The 19,533-nt window shown below is 34.5% G+C and overlaps 1 protein-coding gene across 1 annotated transcript; it reads right to left on the bottom strand.

Moving 5' to 3' along the window:
* Positions 1-2,554: 2,554 nt before the first annotated feature.
* LOC113069513 (ras-related protein Rab-40B-like) lies at positions 2,555-18,273 on the bottom strand. The gene is made up of 6 exons (XM_026242642.1): positions 17,602-18,273; positions 7,946-8,006; positions 7,196-7,256; positions 6,305-6,382; positions 5,674-5,896; positions 2,555-3,551 (listed from the first exon to the last, which is right to left on the bottom strand). The coding sequence occupies exons 1-6, from the start codon at positions 17,765-17,767 to the stop codon at positions 3,280-3,282; spliced, it is 861 nt and encodes a 286-aa protein (XP_026098427.1). The 5' UTR covers positions 17,768-18,273; the 3' UTR covers positions 2,555-3,279.
* Between the last annotated feature and the right edge of the window lie 1,260 nt (positions 18,274-19,533).

A 19,533-nucleotide genomic window follows, 5' to 3' on the forward strand; every position in this document is an offset into this window, starting at 1 on the left:
GATCGCTGTTCCTTTCACACTGCACAACTGTTTTGAGTATTATGAATTTGTTTTTAATAAGAGAACAATTTCCTAAAACATTCATGAGAAGTGATGTAAGACTCCTGCCCCTGAAATTGCCCTTGCCTTGTCTCTCGCTCTCTCATTGCTCTCTCATCGGCCCTTCTCTCAGACATAAATGAGCACAGATTTGCCTCAAATCTCAGGTTTTGTTAGGTGATCTCCAGAAATTGTCTGCAAGTAAAAAAATGGGCCCAAAATTGTGTTATGCATGCCTGGCTGACACCTAAATGCATTATCCTTAATATACGTGAGAAGGGTCTCTATAATGTCCTTGCAACATGTTTATACCACAACATACATCTCACCATATACAATTTAATGCTTTTTTTTTTTTTTTACCATTCTGAAAGCTGACCCTATTTATGCTGACCCTATATTTAAGAGACAGGACAGAATTGAAGGCCAACTAACCAGTCCAGAGGGAACTTCTGGTTGTTCATGCAGAAAAAAGCCCCTCATAACTCCTGTCTAACAGGTCCACTAATCCAATGTGTCACTATATAAGAGCATATGCATGCGCACATGCCTGTTCTCGATCTTCTATTAGCTGTATGGGTCAGCCATTTGTCTTATAGTGACAGGGTCATTCACCCTGTGCCTTGAAGAAAGGCATGTCCTTATCAGTATTATGTTATATGACCAATACATGTGCAGGTCAGATAGTCTCACCATAGATTCCATATCCATCTCCCATGATACTTAATCTCATATCGTATGACAACATTTTGACAAGAGGATAAGAACATTTTTAAGAATATTACACTGCATCTATGTGAAGTTAGATAGCCAATACGAATTTAACATTTATCTCAAATAGGCAACACTGAATGTAGGAAACCAGAAGGCAAAACTGGAAATGGACAGACCACCTAATTTTTTTTTATGAAATAGCGGAATATTGCTGAGGTACCAATGGCAGGTTGCATGCTGTTTTACACTGTTAACATTGTTCTAAGCACATAAATGTGTGAAGTATGCCCTCTGCAGGTTTTTTAATAATTAACATGTTCTATGCTTTTTATTCCACATCATAGAATATAAACAGATATGATTATACAGATTTTTTTCTGATTCGAAAGTAAATGCTCAGTTGCATTCTTTGGAAATTAATCATAATCTGAAACCCAGGCTAAATTTCAAATATTCTTTCCTACATAGTAATTTGACATGGGCCTTTGCTTTTCCTTTTTATTATGTACACTCACATTAATATAACTTAACTTTCTTAATGGAACATTTAAATATTTATTTTTTTGTGAGTTTGTGAGAATTATAATTATTATTATTATTATTATTTTTTTTTTTTTTATTGATGTCATATTTTTCTAGTTTTAAATCGGATGTTGGCAGAAATACTAAGCGCCTTCAAAGTTTGGCTTTAAAAGAAGAACATAATTTGTTCAAAAGAAGTGGGGGAAGGATTGTGAAATCGGATCACTTCTTGGCTTTGATCTGGATCAAACCTTCATTATGTGTTTTTCAGAACTTTTAGAATAAAAGGAATTTAGAACTTAGGGAGAATTGGCATTCCTTTGATCCAAAAATATAGATTAATACATTTATATTTTGGATTTAACAGTTACTATAGACTATAGATTAAATGTTGGTTATATATTTATATATTACCCCAATAAAATAATACTCCAAAGAGCTGTCAAAATCAAACAAAAATAATGTATTCAATTTAAATTTAATTTATTAATTGCAATGACACAATCATCAAAGACCAATCAGTATAAATAAGTTCCTAACACCTTACAACTGTAGCCTATACCTTGTAAAATTTTATTTTCCCTGGCCAGTGTTACTGTACTGTACTATACTGTACGCCTATTTATACGCCACTATCAAATAGCTTTAATTGGGGATATTTTAGGGTAAAGGAATGTTAAAATACACACACTTTCTAAATTATGGCCTTAAAATTGCCATATAAACATGAGAAAGTGTCATAAAACGTCTTACTAACCTTCCCTGTGGAAAGTTATATCCAATTTATATTTTGTTTTGTTTTGTCCATGGGATGGCCTTAAACGCGGAAGGATTACGGAAGTCCCACATTAAAATGAACAATTAGACAACTATCACTCAAATAGCACAAATATGGAAGAACTTGCATTAAAACACTTGAACAAACAACAAATAAATACTTCTCAGTACTTTTAAACTTTCTGTAACAGTATGGTTTGCTGAAGGACTGGTCCATTTTTTTGTGTGACAATCGACAGTTATGTCACAAGACATTATTTATTTAAACTCTAGCCACTAGTAATTTAATACTTCCTTTATTTTGGAATAATAATTTAATTTCTTTTCACCAAACCCTCCAAACCACACAGTTACAGTAGACTACTAAGCACGAAATTTCAAGACCACCTACAATAAAACACTGCCCTCTAGTGAACAAGAACAGAAGATAATAAAAGACAACACAACCTCTTGATTTTTAACTGATCTTTATTTAAAACCTGATATGATAGCGCGTTAGAAATTTCTGTTTGCTTGCAATGTAAATTTATCTGAAATATTAGTGTTGTTTTCAATGTGACAAATGAAGCCACATGTGAATCTTCCACGTCTTTGGTGCGTTTCCCATATAAACGTATTGTTTAATAACAATATTGGTCACAGGTCAAGTGTATCACAAGAATTAAGAATTTAATAATATAGTATCAAACAAAACAAATTATATACACAATACAAAGAGCTGCGTGTCTCAACCTTGACTCTCTTAGCCCCTGAAAAGTGTCTGAATAAAAGTATTAAAGGAAATTAAGCTGGTATTACTTGTCAGTAAGGTCCGTTTTGAAAGTGATCACAAAACAGGAAAGCAGTCCGTTTCTCCTGCTGGCTTGGTCCAAGTTCAGTAGCAAAAAGAGTCCTCCACAGCAAAATGCAGTACCATCAATACATTTACAAGACAAAGAACTTGTATATTTAAACAATGCAGAGCATTATAAAGGCTTGGTAACACTTAGAAACAGATCCTCTTTCTTACATCTATCTATCCAGCGATCACAACTGGATATGGCCAGGAGGATATTTTAAATAACATGTTGATCAAGTTTGGTCAAACACTTAATATATCGAAGACCTCACAGGCCACAGTTGTCTCGCTTGTTCTTATTTATTGTAAGACCATGGTGGTTTTGAACACTAGCTCCTTGTTTAAATTGCATTGTGAGGGTGTATTGTAAGTACAGCAACTGCATTGATCTATGAAATCTTGCAGCTCGTCCGTGCGCAGTGCTGGGATGGACTCAGTGGAGGGTAGATGATTTTGGATTTTTTGGTTCCGTTCCTTTTTTTAGCACTACTAGCTATGACTGAGTATGAACGGCCGTGCATCATCCGTGCGTTGAGACCATTGGCCATGGAGAAGGACTTCAGATGGCTCTTTAAGGCAACAGGAAGGGGAAGCTTGTCCACAAGGTGCACTGGGGTGCAGGAAACGATAGAACGACAGCACAGGTCCTGCAGACTCAACACTAGACAAAAGAAAAGAACAGGATCAGGTTAAATGCAACATATTAGATTCCTCATAAAATACTCCACAAATTCAAGTCATTATATCGTTATATGGTTTATAATAGTCTGTCAGCAATGTTTGTCTTTAAAGCTGCAGTCGGTAACTTTTGACGCTCTAGCGGTCTTGCGAAAGAACATCGTAGCCGGAACTACTTCTCTCTGTTTATGTCTATGAAGAATCACAAAGGTACTGGGTTACTCCGCCGCGGTACCCCCGAAGCAATCTAAAATAGTCCGAATATAAACACTTATTATAGGTGCACCCTAGTGATTCAGGACAAGCTAAAAACACGGTTTGGAAAATGGATTCATGGTGTACTCGCTTATTATATACATTTTTCTACATTTTGAACTCAAACAAAGTTACGGACCGCAGCTCTGATTGGTTGTTTCTTAACGGGAGCGATGTATTTCTGCAAATGGTAATAGGACCACTTGGAGGAGCCAGAGGAGCTTGATTTTTTTCACAGATTACAGTATCTGTCTCATATACTACTGTCAGGACATAATGACAGGTTTAACAAATATGTAAAAAATATATTTTTACAAAAGTTATCTACTGCAGCTTTAAGGGATGAAGTAATTCAATGGAAGCTTCAATGGAAACTTGTTTTATAATATTGCTTGGCAAGTCAATGTAAACATATAATGTTTTATTCAAACGCGTTAACCTAAGTAAATGTTTTCGTAATCGCTTGACCTTGTTCCTTAAATAATTTTTTCTAGCATAAACCAAAGCTATGATTATTAAGAGCTGAAATGTGCTATGTGGGCAGCTGGCTGTTACATTGATATCTGAACACTGGGTGTCTCCGCTGTGAGCAGTATAAAGTCTCAAAGCTTTGCATATTTCAGGTTTCGAAAGCGTTCCTTTGGCCTATACATAATTTCAGTATTGGTCTGAGGAAAAAAAACTTGTATTGCTGTTTCTTATGTGTTCATTCTCAGAAAAGGCTCCACTAAAAGGTCTGCATTATTCTGTAACAGCGTTCCTTAATGCATCATTTCATGTAAGAATTTATGGTGAAGTTTTTTTCCCGGAGAATTCGCGGAGAAAACGTTTCCAACCTCAACAACATAATGAGTCATAGGGAGATGCTGATAGAAGTGTAGTGAAACAAGACAGCAATGGTATTGATGTGAACCTCTGATGATTGTAGAGGTTTAGCTGTCTTTTCTCTCTGTAATTGTTTTATATGATTTACATTTATGTAACTGAAAGTGATATTTTCATTGTAATAATTTGTAAAATAAATTATAAAAATTCTGTTTTCACAGAATGATACTGTTTGGCATTAAAATAATATAATTTATGTTTTTTTTTATAATTATGTCTGTCAACAACAATTCATTTAAAATTTGTACATTATTAAAAAAATTTAAAAAAAGATGTTGTGTTTCTGTAAGTACATATAAGCAGATAAATTTGAATTCCACACTTCCATTAACCATGAAAACATTCCTGCACTTAATTTCTCAATTATGTTAAATAGGATATTTTGAAAGAGAATGATTTGTTTAAATACTTATTACATTCAGATTATACAATATGTAAACATTGGCAAAAAAAGTGTTCCCAATCTTATAGTATATCTTAGTGTTTAGTTTTTTTATATTAACATGTTTCAGGTAACTTGTAATGTAAAAAGATGGTACTGAATAAAAAGAGAATGATAATAAGAAATGTTATAATTTAATAGGAATATAATTTGTTAGCTATTCACCTCTGCCCAAAACAAGTTCTTATACAAAATACATAAAAATATTCTTACTAAATATATCTTTCTTGTAAAAGAAAATAATAAAGTGTTTTGTAAAGTAACTGAAAATTTCCTGAAATTTATATTTACAAGAAAACCAATGAAACCCATACATATGATAATTACAAAATATTATCCCACTTTCTATAGTTTTGTGTTATTATATTTTCCAAAATATTACATAGCTACAAAAGTGAACCTCTTATTCCCAGTTAGATAATGTCCATATCATACATGTCTGAATGTAAAAGACATAGCTCTATTGTAAATAAATTATTTATATTTATTTTTTATATGAAGCCTGATCATAGAGGCTTTTTACCTTTATTGGGTCTCCAAAGTCGCTCCATACCATGCCTCATGAGCACAATTCGGGCCAGCTCAGTGAAGGACTCAGTAATGTTGAAGTTACAGAGAGGGCTGACCTCAAAGAATGTGACGCCCAGTCGCTCTGCGAAAGCCTGGGCGTGCTCGGTGGTCACCTGACGTTTATAGGCCAGGTGAAGCCTGTTTCCCACCAGAATCTTGGGAACACCTGGTGCATGCTGGGTAAAAACAACAACAACAATAAAAAACTTCAGGATATAAGTGGTTTGCTGATTTGTTTTATATTGTTATGTCAAGACAATCACTTTAATAATAAAGCAATTTTGAAAAAAAATGCTGTGTCCATCATCAAGCTACACAGATTAGTTACATAGCCTCTATTACTATCATGTGATTGCAATGATTATAAGCATAACTGTTGCTATTGAGTTGCATAACATGCACATTTCCTGAAATACAGAAATACACATCTATTTGATCACTTTCTCAAGATGAGAAACATGCATGTTTCATTCAATGTAGTTCAAAAGCCACTAGTATGAGCTCACGTCTTTTTATACCCTTAATCATAATGCACTGCATGTTTAACATGCTACATACTGTAACTACAGTAGTTTTGATTTTACCTCATCAATCTCTTTAATCCATCTGTCGATGCCATCAAAAGACCAGCGGTTTGTGATGTCATATACAAGGATAACACCCTGTGAGAAACAACATTTGTTAAAGACAGCATACGGTATGTTAAACTTAAATGCACTTTCAAAAAATTGAGACCATAAGCTTTTGAGATCAAATTAGATGATAAACGTTTTTTCAAAGTCACAGTGGTACTGGACGTGGTGTTATTTAACATCTCATGCAATATGTGATTAAAATTGCATGGCAGAGAAGTTTACGATGTAATGTCAATACAGAATGTGGCTTTGCTCCAAGAGTTTTTTGTTATTAGGATATCTGTGTTTGCCAGAGCCAGGAAATGTCATGTCGACAGTTCCAGTCCACTCCGATTTATAGCATACCACACTTTCAACAGGAACTGCTGGTCATTGGGTGGAGTGTTTAACAACTGTCTGGGAGCACTGGGATTTCAGAGACATTTTAAAAGCCCATTTCCTTAAGTCTCTTTGCATATGATATACAATGGGCTTACACATAACCACACAAATTATGTCTGATGAAAATCATAGCAAAATATAATTGCAATTATAAATAATAACAATAACAATTATATAGAAAATAATGAAAAATAAATATTTGTAAATATAATATAATTTAAATTAATTACTTTTTTAAAATGAATAACTACTGGTGACTGATAAATCATATATAAAAATATTTTACATGTATTATATTTACATTTATAAATAAAACAATTAAAAATAACGTAACATTATTTTTAAATGAATTCAAATAAATTACTATAAATATTCTCATATGAAATATATTAATTATAATTAAAAACAGCTACTCATTATATTTTTCCAAAGTGTTTTTATAATTTATTGCCATTATACCTGTGCTCCCCTTGAATATGAGCGGAATATGGTGCAGAATCTGCCTTGTCCTGAGGTGTCCCTGCAAAAAAAAAACAACACAACACAGAGGGTCAACATGACAAAGAACACATTCATCTTACTTCTGCTCTTCAATACATCTGTAGCTATTGTCTTTGCCTCTGCCTGGTGGCACGAGGAGCTCTCTGTGGTTGGTGCCAGGGCAGCAGACTTTGAGTAGGAGCAGTGAAATGAATCATTCACCATCCAGGGCTGAGCGCAGCACCAAGATGTGCCAGTCATGTTGCAGCGGGAAGGGCTGGAATAACACAAACACTCTACTCTAAAATGCTTCGTCTGCCAATGCCAGATTATCAATAATTGATTCCAGACTCTTGCAAAAAGCTCAGCTCTCTTAAAATGCGCCAGAATTTATAAACAGGTTCTAGGCATGGCTAGTGGGATTGACTTGGCTGAATTTTTCATCTGAGGAGTTTGTTGAGGAGCACTGTAATTAACATTGCCATACGTTTGGCATGTTGACTTCATATTTTGGAAACCAACAGGAACTTATTGAGTGTACACAGGCATGATGAAATGGAGGGGGTGATCTTTAATCTCTCTTCGTGCTCGGTTTGAGTTCAAGAAGATAATAGGAGGAAATCAAGTTGAAACTTTACAGTTCAACATGCATTTCTAGGAACTGTCAGGTGCTACATTCTTGGGTTTCCAGTCTAAAAGGAAAAGTAACTGTGATGTAAAGCTACTCACCAAAGCTGGAGCTTGACTCTGCGTCCATCGAGCAGTATGGTAGTTGTCTTGTAGTCAATTCCTACAAGTGAAGAAGAATAGCAAAATTATTAAAGGTGAAGTGTCGAATTTCTGCAGCACTAGCATCACCGAGTAATGACAGTTTTCAAATGGGTTTCCTGTCTGCCACTGGTACATAAAAACCTGCAGTACCTCTCCAAATTCACACTACTGGTTGAGCCAATCAGATTAGAATGTTCATTACACAGCAAATATTAAACTATATGTACATTAAACTATACTATAAGCTAAAAAATAAATTAAGGTCCCACTTTACATTAGGTGGCCTTAACTACTATGCACTTACATACAAAAATGAGTACAATGTACTTATTGTGTTCATATTGTATTGTAAAACACATTTGCTGCTATTGAGGTGGGATAGGGGTAAGGTTAGGGAGAGGGTTGGAGGTATGGGTAAGTTTAAGGGTGGGTTAAGGTGTCTAGTATGGGTGTACAGTGTACAGTGTAATTATAAATGTAATTACAGAAATTAAATACAGATGTAATTACATGTAGTTTTTTTTTAATATAAGTACAATGTAAAAACATGTATGTACACAATAAGTACATTGTACTAAATTATTAATTAAAATGTAAGTACATAGTAGTTAAGGCCACTTAATATAAAGTGGGTCCTAAATTAATACACATTTCACCTTAAACAGTCATAGATTTGCTAGTATGCATTTAGTTGATCAACAATGTCTTGTCTTTACGTGTAACAGTAAAAACATTTAAAATATTTATTAAGGTTTCCACAAAAATATTAAACAGCACAACTGTTTTCAATATTGATTATACTCAGAAATATTACTTAAGCACCAAATGAAAATTCTGCTTTGCTACCACAGTAATAAATTCGTTTTTTAAATAATTTACAATAGAAAAAAAGTTAATTTAAATTGCAATAGTATATCACATTATTACAGTTTTACAGTATTTATTATTCAATAAATACAGCCTTGGTCAGCATATAAACATTTTCTAAACACATTTAAAAATGTTACCATGTGACAGGTTGCCAGGGTGTTACTATGGAATTACTAATATCTTCTGGTTGGTTTTTAGCATGTATATGTGGTAGGAGGTTCTAGGTAGTTGGTTAGTGGTCCGAGTCAAAAGATTCCACTTCCAAGTCTAAATTATATTCTGGTCCCTACATAAGACTTATGACTTTAATATAAGTCATAAGACTTTAATTGTCTGCAAAATTATTTTGTTAAAACAGATAACAAACAGTATGAAATGAATTACACAACAAAGTTTAATTAATACTCAGTGTTACGCTGTTAGTGTAAGTGTTTAATTAATACTCAAATTCCTAGTTTGAGCAATAGTAATGCTTTAGCAAACACCACTAATTATAAGAACCACTGAAAAATGCTCAGGGAAAGTACTGCATATTTTGTTCAAATTTAGACTACATTATTTTACTCTTAACTAATATATATATATATATATATATATATATATATATATATACAGTATATATATATATATATATATATATATATATATATATATATATTTTTTTTTTTTTTTACTTTTTACAATGTCAGTTTTTTGATCATGCATTTTAGTGACAGCAACTATGATTAAGTGACGTCTGCTGGTATGAACATGTCACTCAAGGAGGATGCCTGGGCTGAGAATGGAAAGCTTCAGTGTCACCTCCGTGGGGTTTCCAGGTTGCACACACATACACACTGGTATTCTGAACGCCCTTTATCCTAGGAAATTTCAGAGCCCATCACACATTCCACTGCGATGAGAATGAAACCCAAACACTGTGAAAATATACATGGAACAAGGAGAGAAAGAGAATTTGAAAACACCATCACAACAATCACAATCCCAAGTCACCCTGTGAACTGTGAGGTCACTTAGTGAATTATAGCATTTCCTAAGGTATGCAGTGGTGAGGTTTAGCTCTCATGTTGTGCACATTAAAAATTAAGTTTATCAGCTACTAAGTCCTCAGTAAAAATATGATGCATTAGTTCTATAAAACAATAATATCAATTTTTCTTTATGTTTTATGCTCAACAAGGCTGCCACTGAGCAAATATAGAGTAATAATAGTAATATTGTGAAAAAAGAAAAGAAAAAAAGAAATGGCCAACTAAAAAGTACGAACATGAGAAGTATGAGTGTGTATAGCACTCGATACTTAGTTGGGGCTCCTTTTGTCGGAATTACTGCAGCAATGTGGCGTGATATGGAGTCGATCAGTCTGTGGCACTGCTCAGGTGTTATGAGAGCCCAGGTTGCTCTGATAGTGGCCTTCAGCTCTTCTGCAATCTTGGGTCTGGCATACCGCATCTTCCTCTTAACAATACCCCATGGATTTTCGATGGGGTTAAGGTCAGGCGAGTTTGCTGGCCAATTAAGAACAGGGATACCATGGTCCATAAACCAGGTGCTGGTAGCTTTGGCACTGTGTGCAGGTGCCAAGTCCTGTTGGAAAATGAAATCTGCATCTCCATAAAGTTGGTCAGCAGCAGGAAGCATGAAGTGCTCTAAAACTTCCTGGTATACAGCTGTGCGACCTTGGACCTCAGAAAACACAGTGGACCAACACCAGCAGATGACATGGCACCCCAAACCATCACTGACTGTGGAAACTTTACACTGGACCTCAAGCAGACTCTGGGAACCTGATTTCCAAAGGAAATGCTAAATTTACTTTCATCAGAGAACATAACTTTGGACCACTCAGCAAAGCCCAGTCCTTTTTGAAGTGAGACACTTCTGACGCTGTCTGTTGTTCAAGAGTGGCTTGACACAAGGAATGCGACAGCTGAAACCCATGTCTTGCATACGTCTGTGCGTAGTGGTTCTTGTAGCCTACATAACTAGACTGAGAGACCATTTAAAGGCTTTGCAGGTGTTTTGAGTTAATTAGCTGATTAGAGTGTGGCACCAGGTGTCTTTAATATTGAACCTTTTCACAATATTCTAATTTTCCTTAGTAGTCAGTTATAAACATCAAAATTAAAAGAAATAAACATTTGATATATATCAGCCTGTGAGTAATGAATGAATATATATATATATATATATATATATATATATATATATATATATATATATATATATATATATATATATATAATTTATTCCAGCAATGCTTCATATTTTCCACCACAAGCTTTTGATAAAAGACTTATTGTAAATTATTGAATTCAATGTGAATGAAGCATCACATTTAGATAATTATTGTATAACACCAGCTCTCTAGTATTTTTTTCTTTATAAAAATGTCTGCCTGTAGGATGCAGTCTTACTGTTTGTGTGGGCAAGCTCTGATTCATCCTAAAAGATTTTTTCACACTAACTCTTTCTGTCTCCTCGCACAATTACCCTGCTCTGCACCTCTCCTCGTCTCCCTCAAAGGAACCAACAGAGAGCCATAGACCTTTTCTGACGGGATGACACATATGCTGGATCAACTGGAGTAACGGGATGAGGATGAAGCCTCCATGGATAATGGTGTTCAAAATTTAAATCTGAGGGAGGAAACAGTTGCTAACACTTACTGATCCATCCCCATGCAACTTCAAGTCACGAAATTAAACACAAACCTAAAATACTGCAAGCTGCTTTGTGGCCTGTGGAGCCATTGCGGTTGACCTCAAAAACATCAAACAGATCAGCTGGATTTTAAACCAGCATAATTAAACTCACATAGACCCATGTGAAATAGTAATTTCTCTCTCATTAAAAAATAATTATATAAATAAAAAGAACAAAATAAAGGGTACATTTAAACATTATTTTTAAATAATTTTGAACCACAAGAAGTAAAAACTGGAGTCGTATCAGTACCAAAATTGGCTGATACTGAAATTCTACATTCATTTTAAGAAATTAAAGGGACACTCCTCCCAAACACGACATTTCTGTCATCATTAACCCTAATGTCGTTCCAAACCTGTATGCAGTTCTTTCATCTTCTAAACACAAGATAGATAATTTGAAGAATGTTGATAACCAAACATTTTTGGTTCCCATTGACTTCCATTGTATTTTTTGCTCATACAATGGAAGTCAATGGGAACCCAAACCATTTAGTAACTTGGGTGGACTATTTGGGTGGGATATCCTTTTAAAAATAAAATTCTAAACTAAAATCAGTCACTTTAAATGCTACAGGTGAATTTAGGCATAATAACATAGTTATTATTACACAGAATAATCATTATTGCTTTTAAGATTTCCTTTTAGATTCTCAAGATGATATTTAATAGTGTTATACAATTATTAGTGTTTTTAAATATTAACTATTAACTAGATAATTGCAAAGATGATCTAAATAAAATAAAAATATACAGAAAATGAGCATGCAAAAATAAACATTCATCACCACAATATTAACTGATAATTCACAAATTACAAAAACTCAAATACTATTTGCGTTCAACACCGCAAGGTGACAGTATTCGTCCAGTGTAAGGTAATGATACTCTAACAAAAAATTTTATGATGTGTGTTGTATCGTCTTACATGTGATCGAAGACAATACAATTAGATGTGATCTAAGACAATACAACACACTGAACATACTGTCCTTCTTCCATTCACAGCCTTGTTTTAATTTGTGCACAATTCAATATGCCGTCTACCCTGATTAATCTCCACAGGCGTTACATAAACTAAAACACATTGAGCAACACATCAGCCTGTGCGTTATTTATAAGACAGTGGGATAAATGTTTTAGTGGCACAGAACTGATTTCTGTCTTGGAGAAGAACAGCTGCAAGGCTTCAACTGTCACTGTTCCTTTAAAACCAACAGTCAATGAACCCTGTTTATCGTTCAAACAAACAAGTGGCTTGAAAGGTACATGCAAGTGTTTAGATAAACATCATAATGTTTTATCACCAGCAAAGCCTGGCTGCATCCTCATTTCCCTCGGCTCAGTCACATTTCACTCAGCAGAGCACAGTTACGTAAGAGCTTTGGCCAGTTGTAATAATCTCTATAAACAGAATTTCCAACAGAGACTTCTGCTGGCAAGGTTGTTAGGCAAAAGCTCTCCCTGTCTAATCATAATTGAGATAATCGACCATGTACATACAATATGCACTTTTTGTGAGTTGCTCCCAAGGTTACAATTCTAAAATATGACAGAATAGGATGTAGAATATGTTCTGAATCTAGTAAGCAAAAGCTCCAGCAATGGTATATTAATTGCTTGCATACCCAATGTTTTAGAAAGATGTTTTCCAAGTATTAGCATCCTGGCAGAGCTGTTTACTGGCCTTACAGGGGCTATATTTTTACTAGAGAGTATGTAAATTAATGTAGCATGAAGTCCCTTTCACAAGCCTGCAGTGGGATATTAAATTTTCATCACTGTTGCGCTAGAAAATATCAACTGTTTAAAGTTAACATGAAAATAAAATGTACCCTATTTGCTTTGTTAATGTACTCTATACATCCCTGATCTTACTGTGAATTATTAATCAATGCACCTTTTTCCAAAAAGAAGTTTGTTGTCATAATAATTAATCAAAATGCAACAATGTTCCCTTACTCCGAAACAGCTTTCCTTCTTTGTTAACATCAGGCTAGGTTTGGACACACTTTTCACAATCTACTAAAGTCCTGTCTTGCTCAGAAATATGTCATATTACTATTAAGTGGGTTGAGGATGGCAACTTATGTTGACTTTAAAGGAATAGTTAACCCAAAAATGAAGATTTTCTAAATAATTTACACATCCTCATCAAGCCATCCGAGATGTAAATGAGATTGTTCCTTTATCACAACAGATTTGGAGAAAATTAACATTACTTGCTCACCCCCTGCAGTGAATGGGTGCCATCAGAATGAGAGTTCAAACAGCTGATAAAAACATTACAATGATCTACAAGTAATCCGCAGTCATTAACCTCTTTTCAAGTGAAAAGATGCATATTGTAATCAAGAAATACATCACTAAAGCATTTTAACTTTAAACAGTCGCTTCTGGTCAAAATACCAGTCCATAATCCATAATAACTCTTCCTCCAGCGAAAAAATGAATCCCCTGTTGTTCTCTCTCATCAAAAACTATGGGCATATTTGTTTAGAACCATTTTCACTTGTAAACAGAACTTTTTCACTAGAGAAAGTGATATTAGGGTAGAGGACTCATATTTTGAGTAGGGTTGGGTACCGAAACAAAATAAAAAATTTGTCATTAATCACTATATGCTGAACGCAAACTGTGCATGCTATTCTGTGTCAGTCACAAAGACATTTTTTCTATGTGTATTTACACTTTGATATGAACGAAAACAGTGCATCCGTGCAGCGCGGCTGAGACAGAAGAGCATATGCTGCTTACATTTAGTGGATATTCTCCAAAATGGCGCTACGGTTAATGACATAATGGAGTTTATCGACCATTTGTGAGTTGCTCCAAAGGTTACAATACAAAATAAATACAAAAGTTATAAAATATGACAGAGTAGAATGTAGAATATGTTCTGAATCTAATAAGCAAAAGCTTTAGCAATGGTCTATTAATTGCTTGCATACCCAAGTTTAAGAAACTGTTTTCCAAGTATTAGCATCCTGGCAGAGCTGTTTACTGGCCCTACAGGGGCTATATTTTTTCTAGAGAGTATGTAAATGAATGTAGCATGAAGTCCCTTTCACAAGCCTGCAGTGGGATATTACATTTTCATCACTGTTTCGCTAGAAAAGATCAACTGTTTAAAGTAAACATGAAAATAAAACTGACCATCAATGCACCTTTTTTCAAAAATAAGTTTACTGTCATAATGATTGATCAAAATGCAATAAAGTTATCTTACTCTGAAACAGCTTTCTTTCTTTGTTAACATCATGCTATTCATTCTGGTTTGGAAAACACTTTTCACAATCTACTGATATTCTCCAAATGGCGCTACGGTGGTGCATCACAGAGGAGACAAATTGTTGAATAAGTCGTTATTTTTGTTTTCGTCATGTACAAAAAAGTATTCTCTTCACTTCATAACATTACATTTGAATCACTGATGCCAGATGGACTTTTCTGATGACGTCTTTCATACTTTTCTGGACCATGACAGTGTAATTTACTTGGCAGTCAATGGGTCAGTCACAAGCCTCCCGGTTTTCATCCAAAATATCTTAAATTGTGTTCTGAAGACAAACAAAGCTTTGAGCTGACGAAACTGCGCATGTGTAATTTTTCAAGAGGACGTGAAGCATGTACAATTTACAATTACATGTTACAATTTACAATTAATTCAGAACGCAGCAGCAAGGTTAATTTTTAATGAGCCAAAAAGAATACACGTCACACCTCTGTTTATCAATTTGAACTGGCTTCCAATAGCTGCCCGCATAAAATTCAAGGCGTTGATGGCTCTGCACCCATTTACCTAAATTTGTTACTTCAGACTTATGTGCCCTCTAGAAGCTTGTGTTCTGCAAGTGAACATCGCTTGATTGTGCCATGCCAAAGAAGCACAAAGTCACTTTTACGGACTTTTAAATTAAATGTTCCCTTCTGGTGGAATGACCTCCCCAACTCAATCCGAGCAGCTGAGTCCTTAGCCATCTTCAAGAATCGTCTTAAAACACATCTCTTCCATCTTTATTTGACCCTCTAACTTTAACACTCACTATTCTAATTCTATTATTAAAAAATCTAACTACCTTTCTAATCTTTTTGTATTCTATTTTTCTTTTTATTTATTATGCAAATATATATATATATGTGTGTGTATGTGTAAAGACCTCTAACTAGCTTGCTCTATTCTTTTTTTTTTTCTGTTTTATTTTTATTTATTATATTATTTAAAATCCCATGCTACGTGTACTGTGTTAACCTAACTGAGACTTGTTATAGGACTTATATATCATTGCTCTTTTTGTTGTTTTTGATTGCTTCCACTGTCTTCATCTGTTCATCTTTGGATAAAAGCGTCTGCTAATTGAATAAATGTAAATGTAAATGTAAGCATGTTAGTTCTATTTTGTTGAACATCAAAAGTGTGGTAATATAAAAACTAAACTAAAGTCAAAGCATTCTGTTTTTGTTTAAAATTTAAAATTATACAATATAATTTAAATTTTAAAACTGCTCATGCTGCATGTAAACAGAATCTTTGTTTGGATTGTGATTCAAATGCAGTGGTTGCCTCTATTTATTTGATTTGGGGTTCGTTTTTAAATTTCTATTTAGTTTTGTTATTTGACACATTTCACTTTCACAAAAAATGTGCAGCATTTTATCGAAGCAATGATAAGAGGACACCTTTTCATTCTCATTTTGTTAAAATCTAATAAAAAAATGATGATAAATCTACATCCTTATTCACAAGACACTTGATGAGTAACTGATTTACAGATTAGTTGTATTGTGGATTATTGCAACAGCTTTTTATCAGCTGTTTGGACTCTTATTCTGATGGGACCTATTTGCTCCACAGAATCCATTGGTGAGCAATTGATGTCAAGTTGAATTTCTGTTGTTGAAGCTATTGAAGAAATTTGTTGAAGAAGAAACAAACTCATCTACATCTTGAATTATACATTATATAAATGTTAGCAAATTTTTATTTGTGTGTGTGTGTGTGTGTGTTAACTATTCTTTAAAGAATATAGTAATATGGCCATCCAAGCAATTAAAATACTATTTAAAGGGTCCCTCTTCAAAAGTGGCTGGCATTCCTTCCTCAGCTGCTTGGATAAATGAGTACACAACTATGAAAGCCACCCAGATCTCAGTCAGCCTCTGACCTTAAACGAACAGGTTGGCTGTCAATTTACTTGCTAAATCGCTTCGGTGTAATCTAAGCTGTTAGAGACTTACGATGTTCATCAGACTTTGGACTTTGCTCAATGCAGTGACAATGAAAAATGGCACATAGAGTTTTGTTCTTCCTGTTCAAGCATGCATAGAGTAAAAACAATAAAACAGCATTCTGGAGAAAATATGTAAACTATTATGAATTAGGAGATCTAAAGGATTGTCACCACGAGAGCTGGTTGCTACTGAGTTAGTATTTGATATGCAAGTCATTACATACATGAAAAGATGTTGTGTTTTGTTAGTTATGTTGATACCAGCAACTTGTTTGCATCACATAAAGAATGCTGTTGGCCTTATAGGCAAGATACATGAAAAATATGTTGTTTAGCTGTGAAAGCCCAAAGGGGGGTTCACTACAGTTGATTTTGTCCCCTGGGAAGAGTTACTTTTTCCAAAACAGGGAGTAACCAATAACTACAACTACTGGTGAGCTGTAAATAAGAGCTGGACAAACCAGGGCTTGATGAGAAATGTGATTTTGGGGTTTAATATATGTGGCATACTAACTGTTATAATAGATTAAAGATTGAAAATAAATTATACAGATGGTGATCCCTTGTTTTCAGTGTATAATTATTTTCTAGATTGACAACATTTCTGGTGACAAAATAACTGAAACAGTTCACAATAAATGATGTAGATGTGCACGTGATGCTTGCTAGTTGTATTCTCACCTTCTGATCATCATGTTTATGATAAATGTTAAATAAACTTCAATCCATGATAATAGATTCATTTAGAATTGCGCAGACCGACTACATTTAGTTTAATTTGTACAGTAAAGAGATCAAAACTTACCCATATTGTATCCATAGGGTGACTCACTGGACCCATCCTGTAGACTGGCCAGTATTTCCCCTTTCCCAACATCACTGTCTCCAACCAGAAGGAATTTCAGGAGGAAATCATAAGCTTTTGCTGGGCTGCTCCTGTGGTTCATCTTCACATCAGCCCGATGACCCATTCTGGTACATCGTGTAACTGATGGACTTGTTTTAAATATCTCAGACCACCAGTGCAACTAAACCATATAGCCGTTTTAAAAACAAACTTACATATTCTTCACTAGTCTTTTCTGAGTTTAAAATGTCATGTCCAGTACAACACTAAAGCTGTCCTTTTGTTCAAAGATTCTGGTTGTGGATCCACTGATGCTGTTGCGTCACATTAGTAGGTAAATAAAGACCGTCATGCGTTTACAGTATAGAAGCATAAGCCAAGCAACTTCTTAAAATTGACTGTTTATACTTATAAAAGACATGTTAATCTTTATTAATCACTCCTACTGTTTTTTCATCTTTACATTTCGCGCAAACCTGGTCCACTGAGCTCTCTGCCACATCCCTCTCTCCTATCAACCTCCCTAAACAGGAAAAATGTGAGTTTATCCTTAGATTTTCCTTGATTGGTTCCTGTGTGGAGTTGCTAGGGCAGCTCTGCTCTCTCATTGGACATTTAGCGCGTCCATCAAATCTCACAAACGCATTTTATGTGTTGGAGAGGGTGTGGCTAGTCTGCTGTTTTGATCCCATTAACGCTGATACCAGATCAGAGCCCGTATGTTCACTTTGTCGCGCGGGAGGTTGCTCAACTGATTCTGCGTCAGCTTTCCAGTGCGCTGTCAAGCGCGTGATCGGGTTTGTTGTTTTCCGGGGCACGAAGAATGACGAAGCGTTTGAATGACGTAATTTGATCATTGTAGTTTCTAAACAGGTTATTGTAGTCGAAGTAAAAGTTTATTTATAAAATCACTTTTTTTTTAGAAACGTGTGTGTTTACCAAAGTGCTGTACAAGCATGAATAAGGCAATATGACAAATATAATAACAAAGTTAAAATATTATTAAATATTATGGAATCATGTAAAATAAAATAGCAGCTCTCACACAGTGTTAAGCATTTCCTCTCTTCTCCTTGTTAAAATCACAGCAATACTTTGAAACTATATTTTAGTCTGATAATAAAAAGGCTATCAAAATCATTAAAGTCAGTTATTTCTTTTGAATATATATTCACCATGGTTGTATTTTGCATACTGTCCTTTGCATCTTGATCTCTTGGGCTTTTAACCTTTACAAACCCAGTCCAGCTAGACTCTAACACTGTTATTATTATAACTTTAACTAAGAACAATCCCTTGCATAACCACATTATATAATGCTTTACATATCAATATTTAGAAATGTAGAAATTAGTTTAATAATTTACGGAAGTTCTAAGCGGCCATGCATTATAATTTTTTTTTCCTTTTTGTTTTCTCGTTATAACGACTTAATTTTCTCGTTATCTCGACATAACGAAAGTCGTTTTCTCGTTATAACGACTTATTTTTCTCGTTATCTCGACATAACGAAGTTCGTTTTCTCGTTATAACGACTTATTTTTCTCGTTATCTCGACATAACTAAAGTTTGTTTTCTCGTTACTGTTGCTATAGTAACGAACTCAACTTTGACAGGCATCTGATGGACAACCATGCAGGCGCTCTTACTGTACAACCAGCCTATATTTCAGCAAATTTAGTTTCGCCTAGGTAATAAGGTCTACAATACTGTATATAAATAAAGGCTGATCAATCACTGTTGATTTTTCCAGAGACAGTACAACGAACGTTTTGTTTTTGTAATTAACATGTTTAAATGGCAACACTGCGAAATTAGAGCTGCTTGGATTAAACTCACTTTTCATTTTCCCTTTATTTGAAATAAAATTATATATAATTTGTAATTTGT

Source organism: Carassius auratus, unplaced genomic scaffold, assembly GCF_003368295.1.
Source record: "Carassius auratus strain Wakin unplaced genomic scaffold, ASM336829v1 scaf_tig00001679, whole genome shotgun sequence".
Lineage (NCBI taxonomy): Eukaryota > Metazoa > Chordata > Actinopteri > Cypriniformes > Cyprinidae > Carassius > Carassius auratus.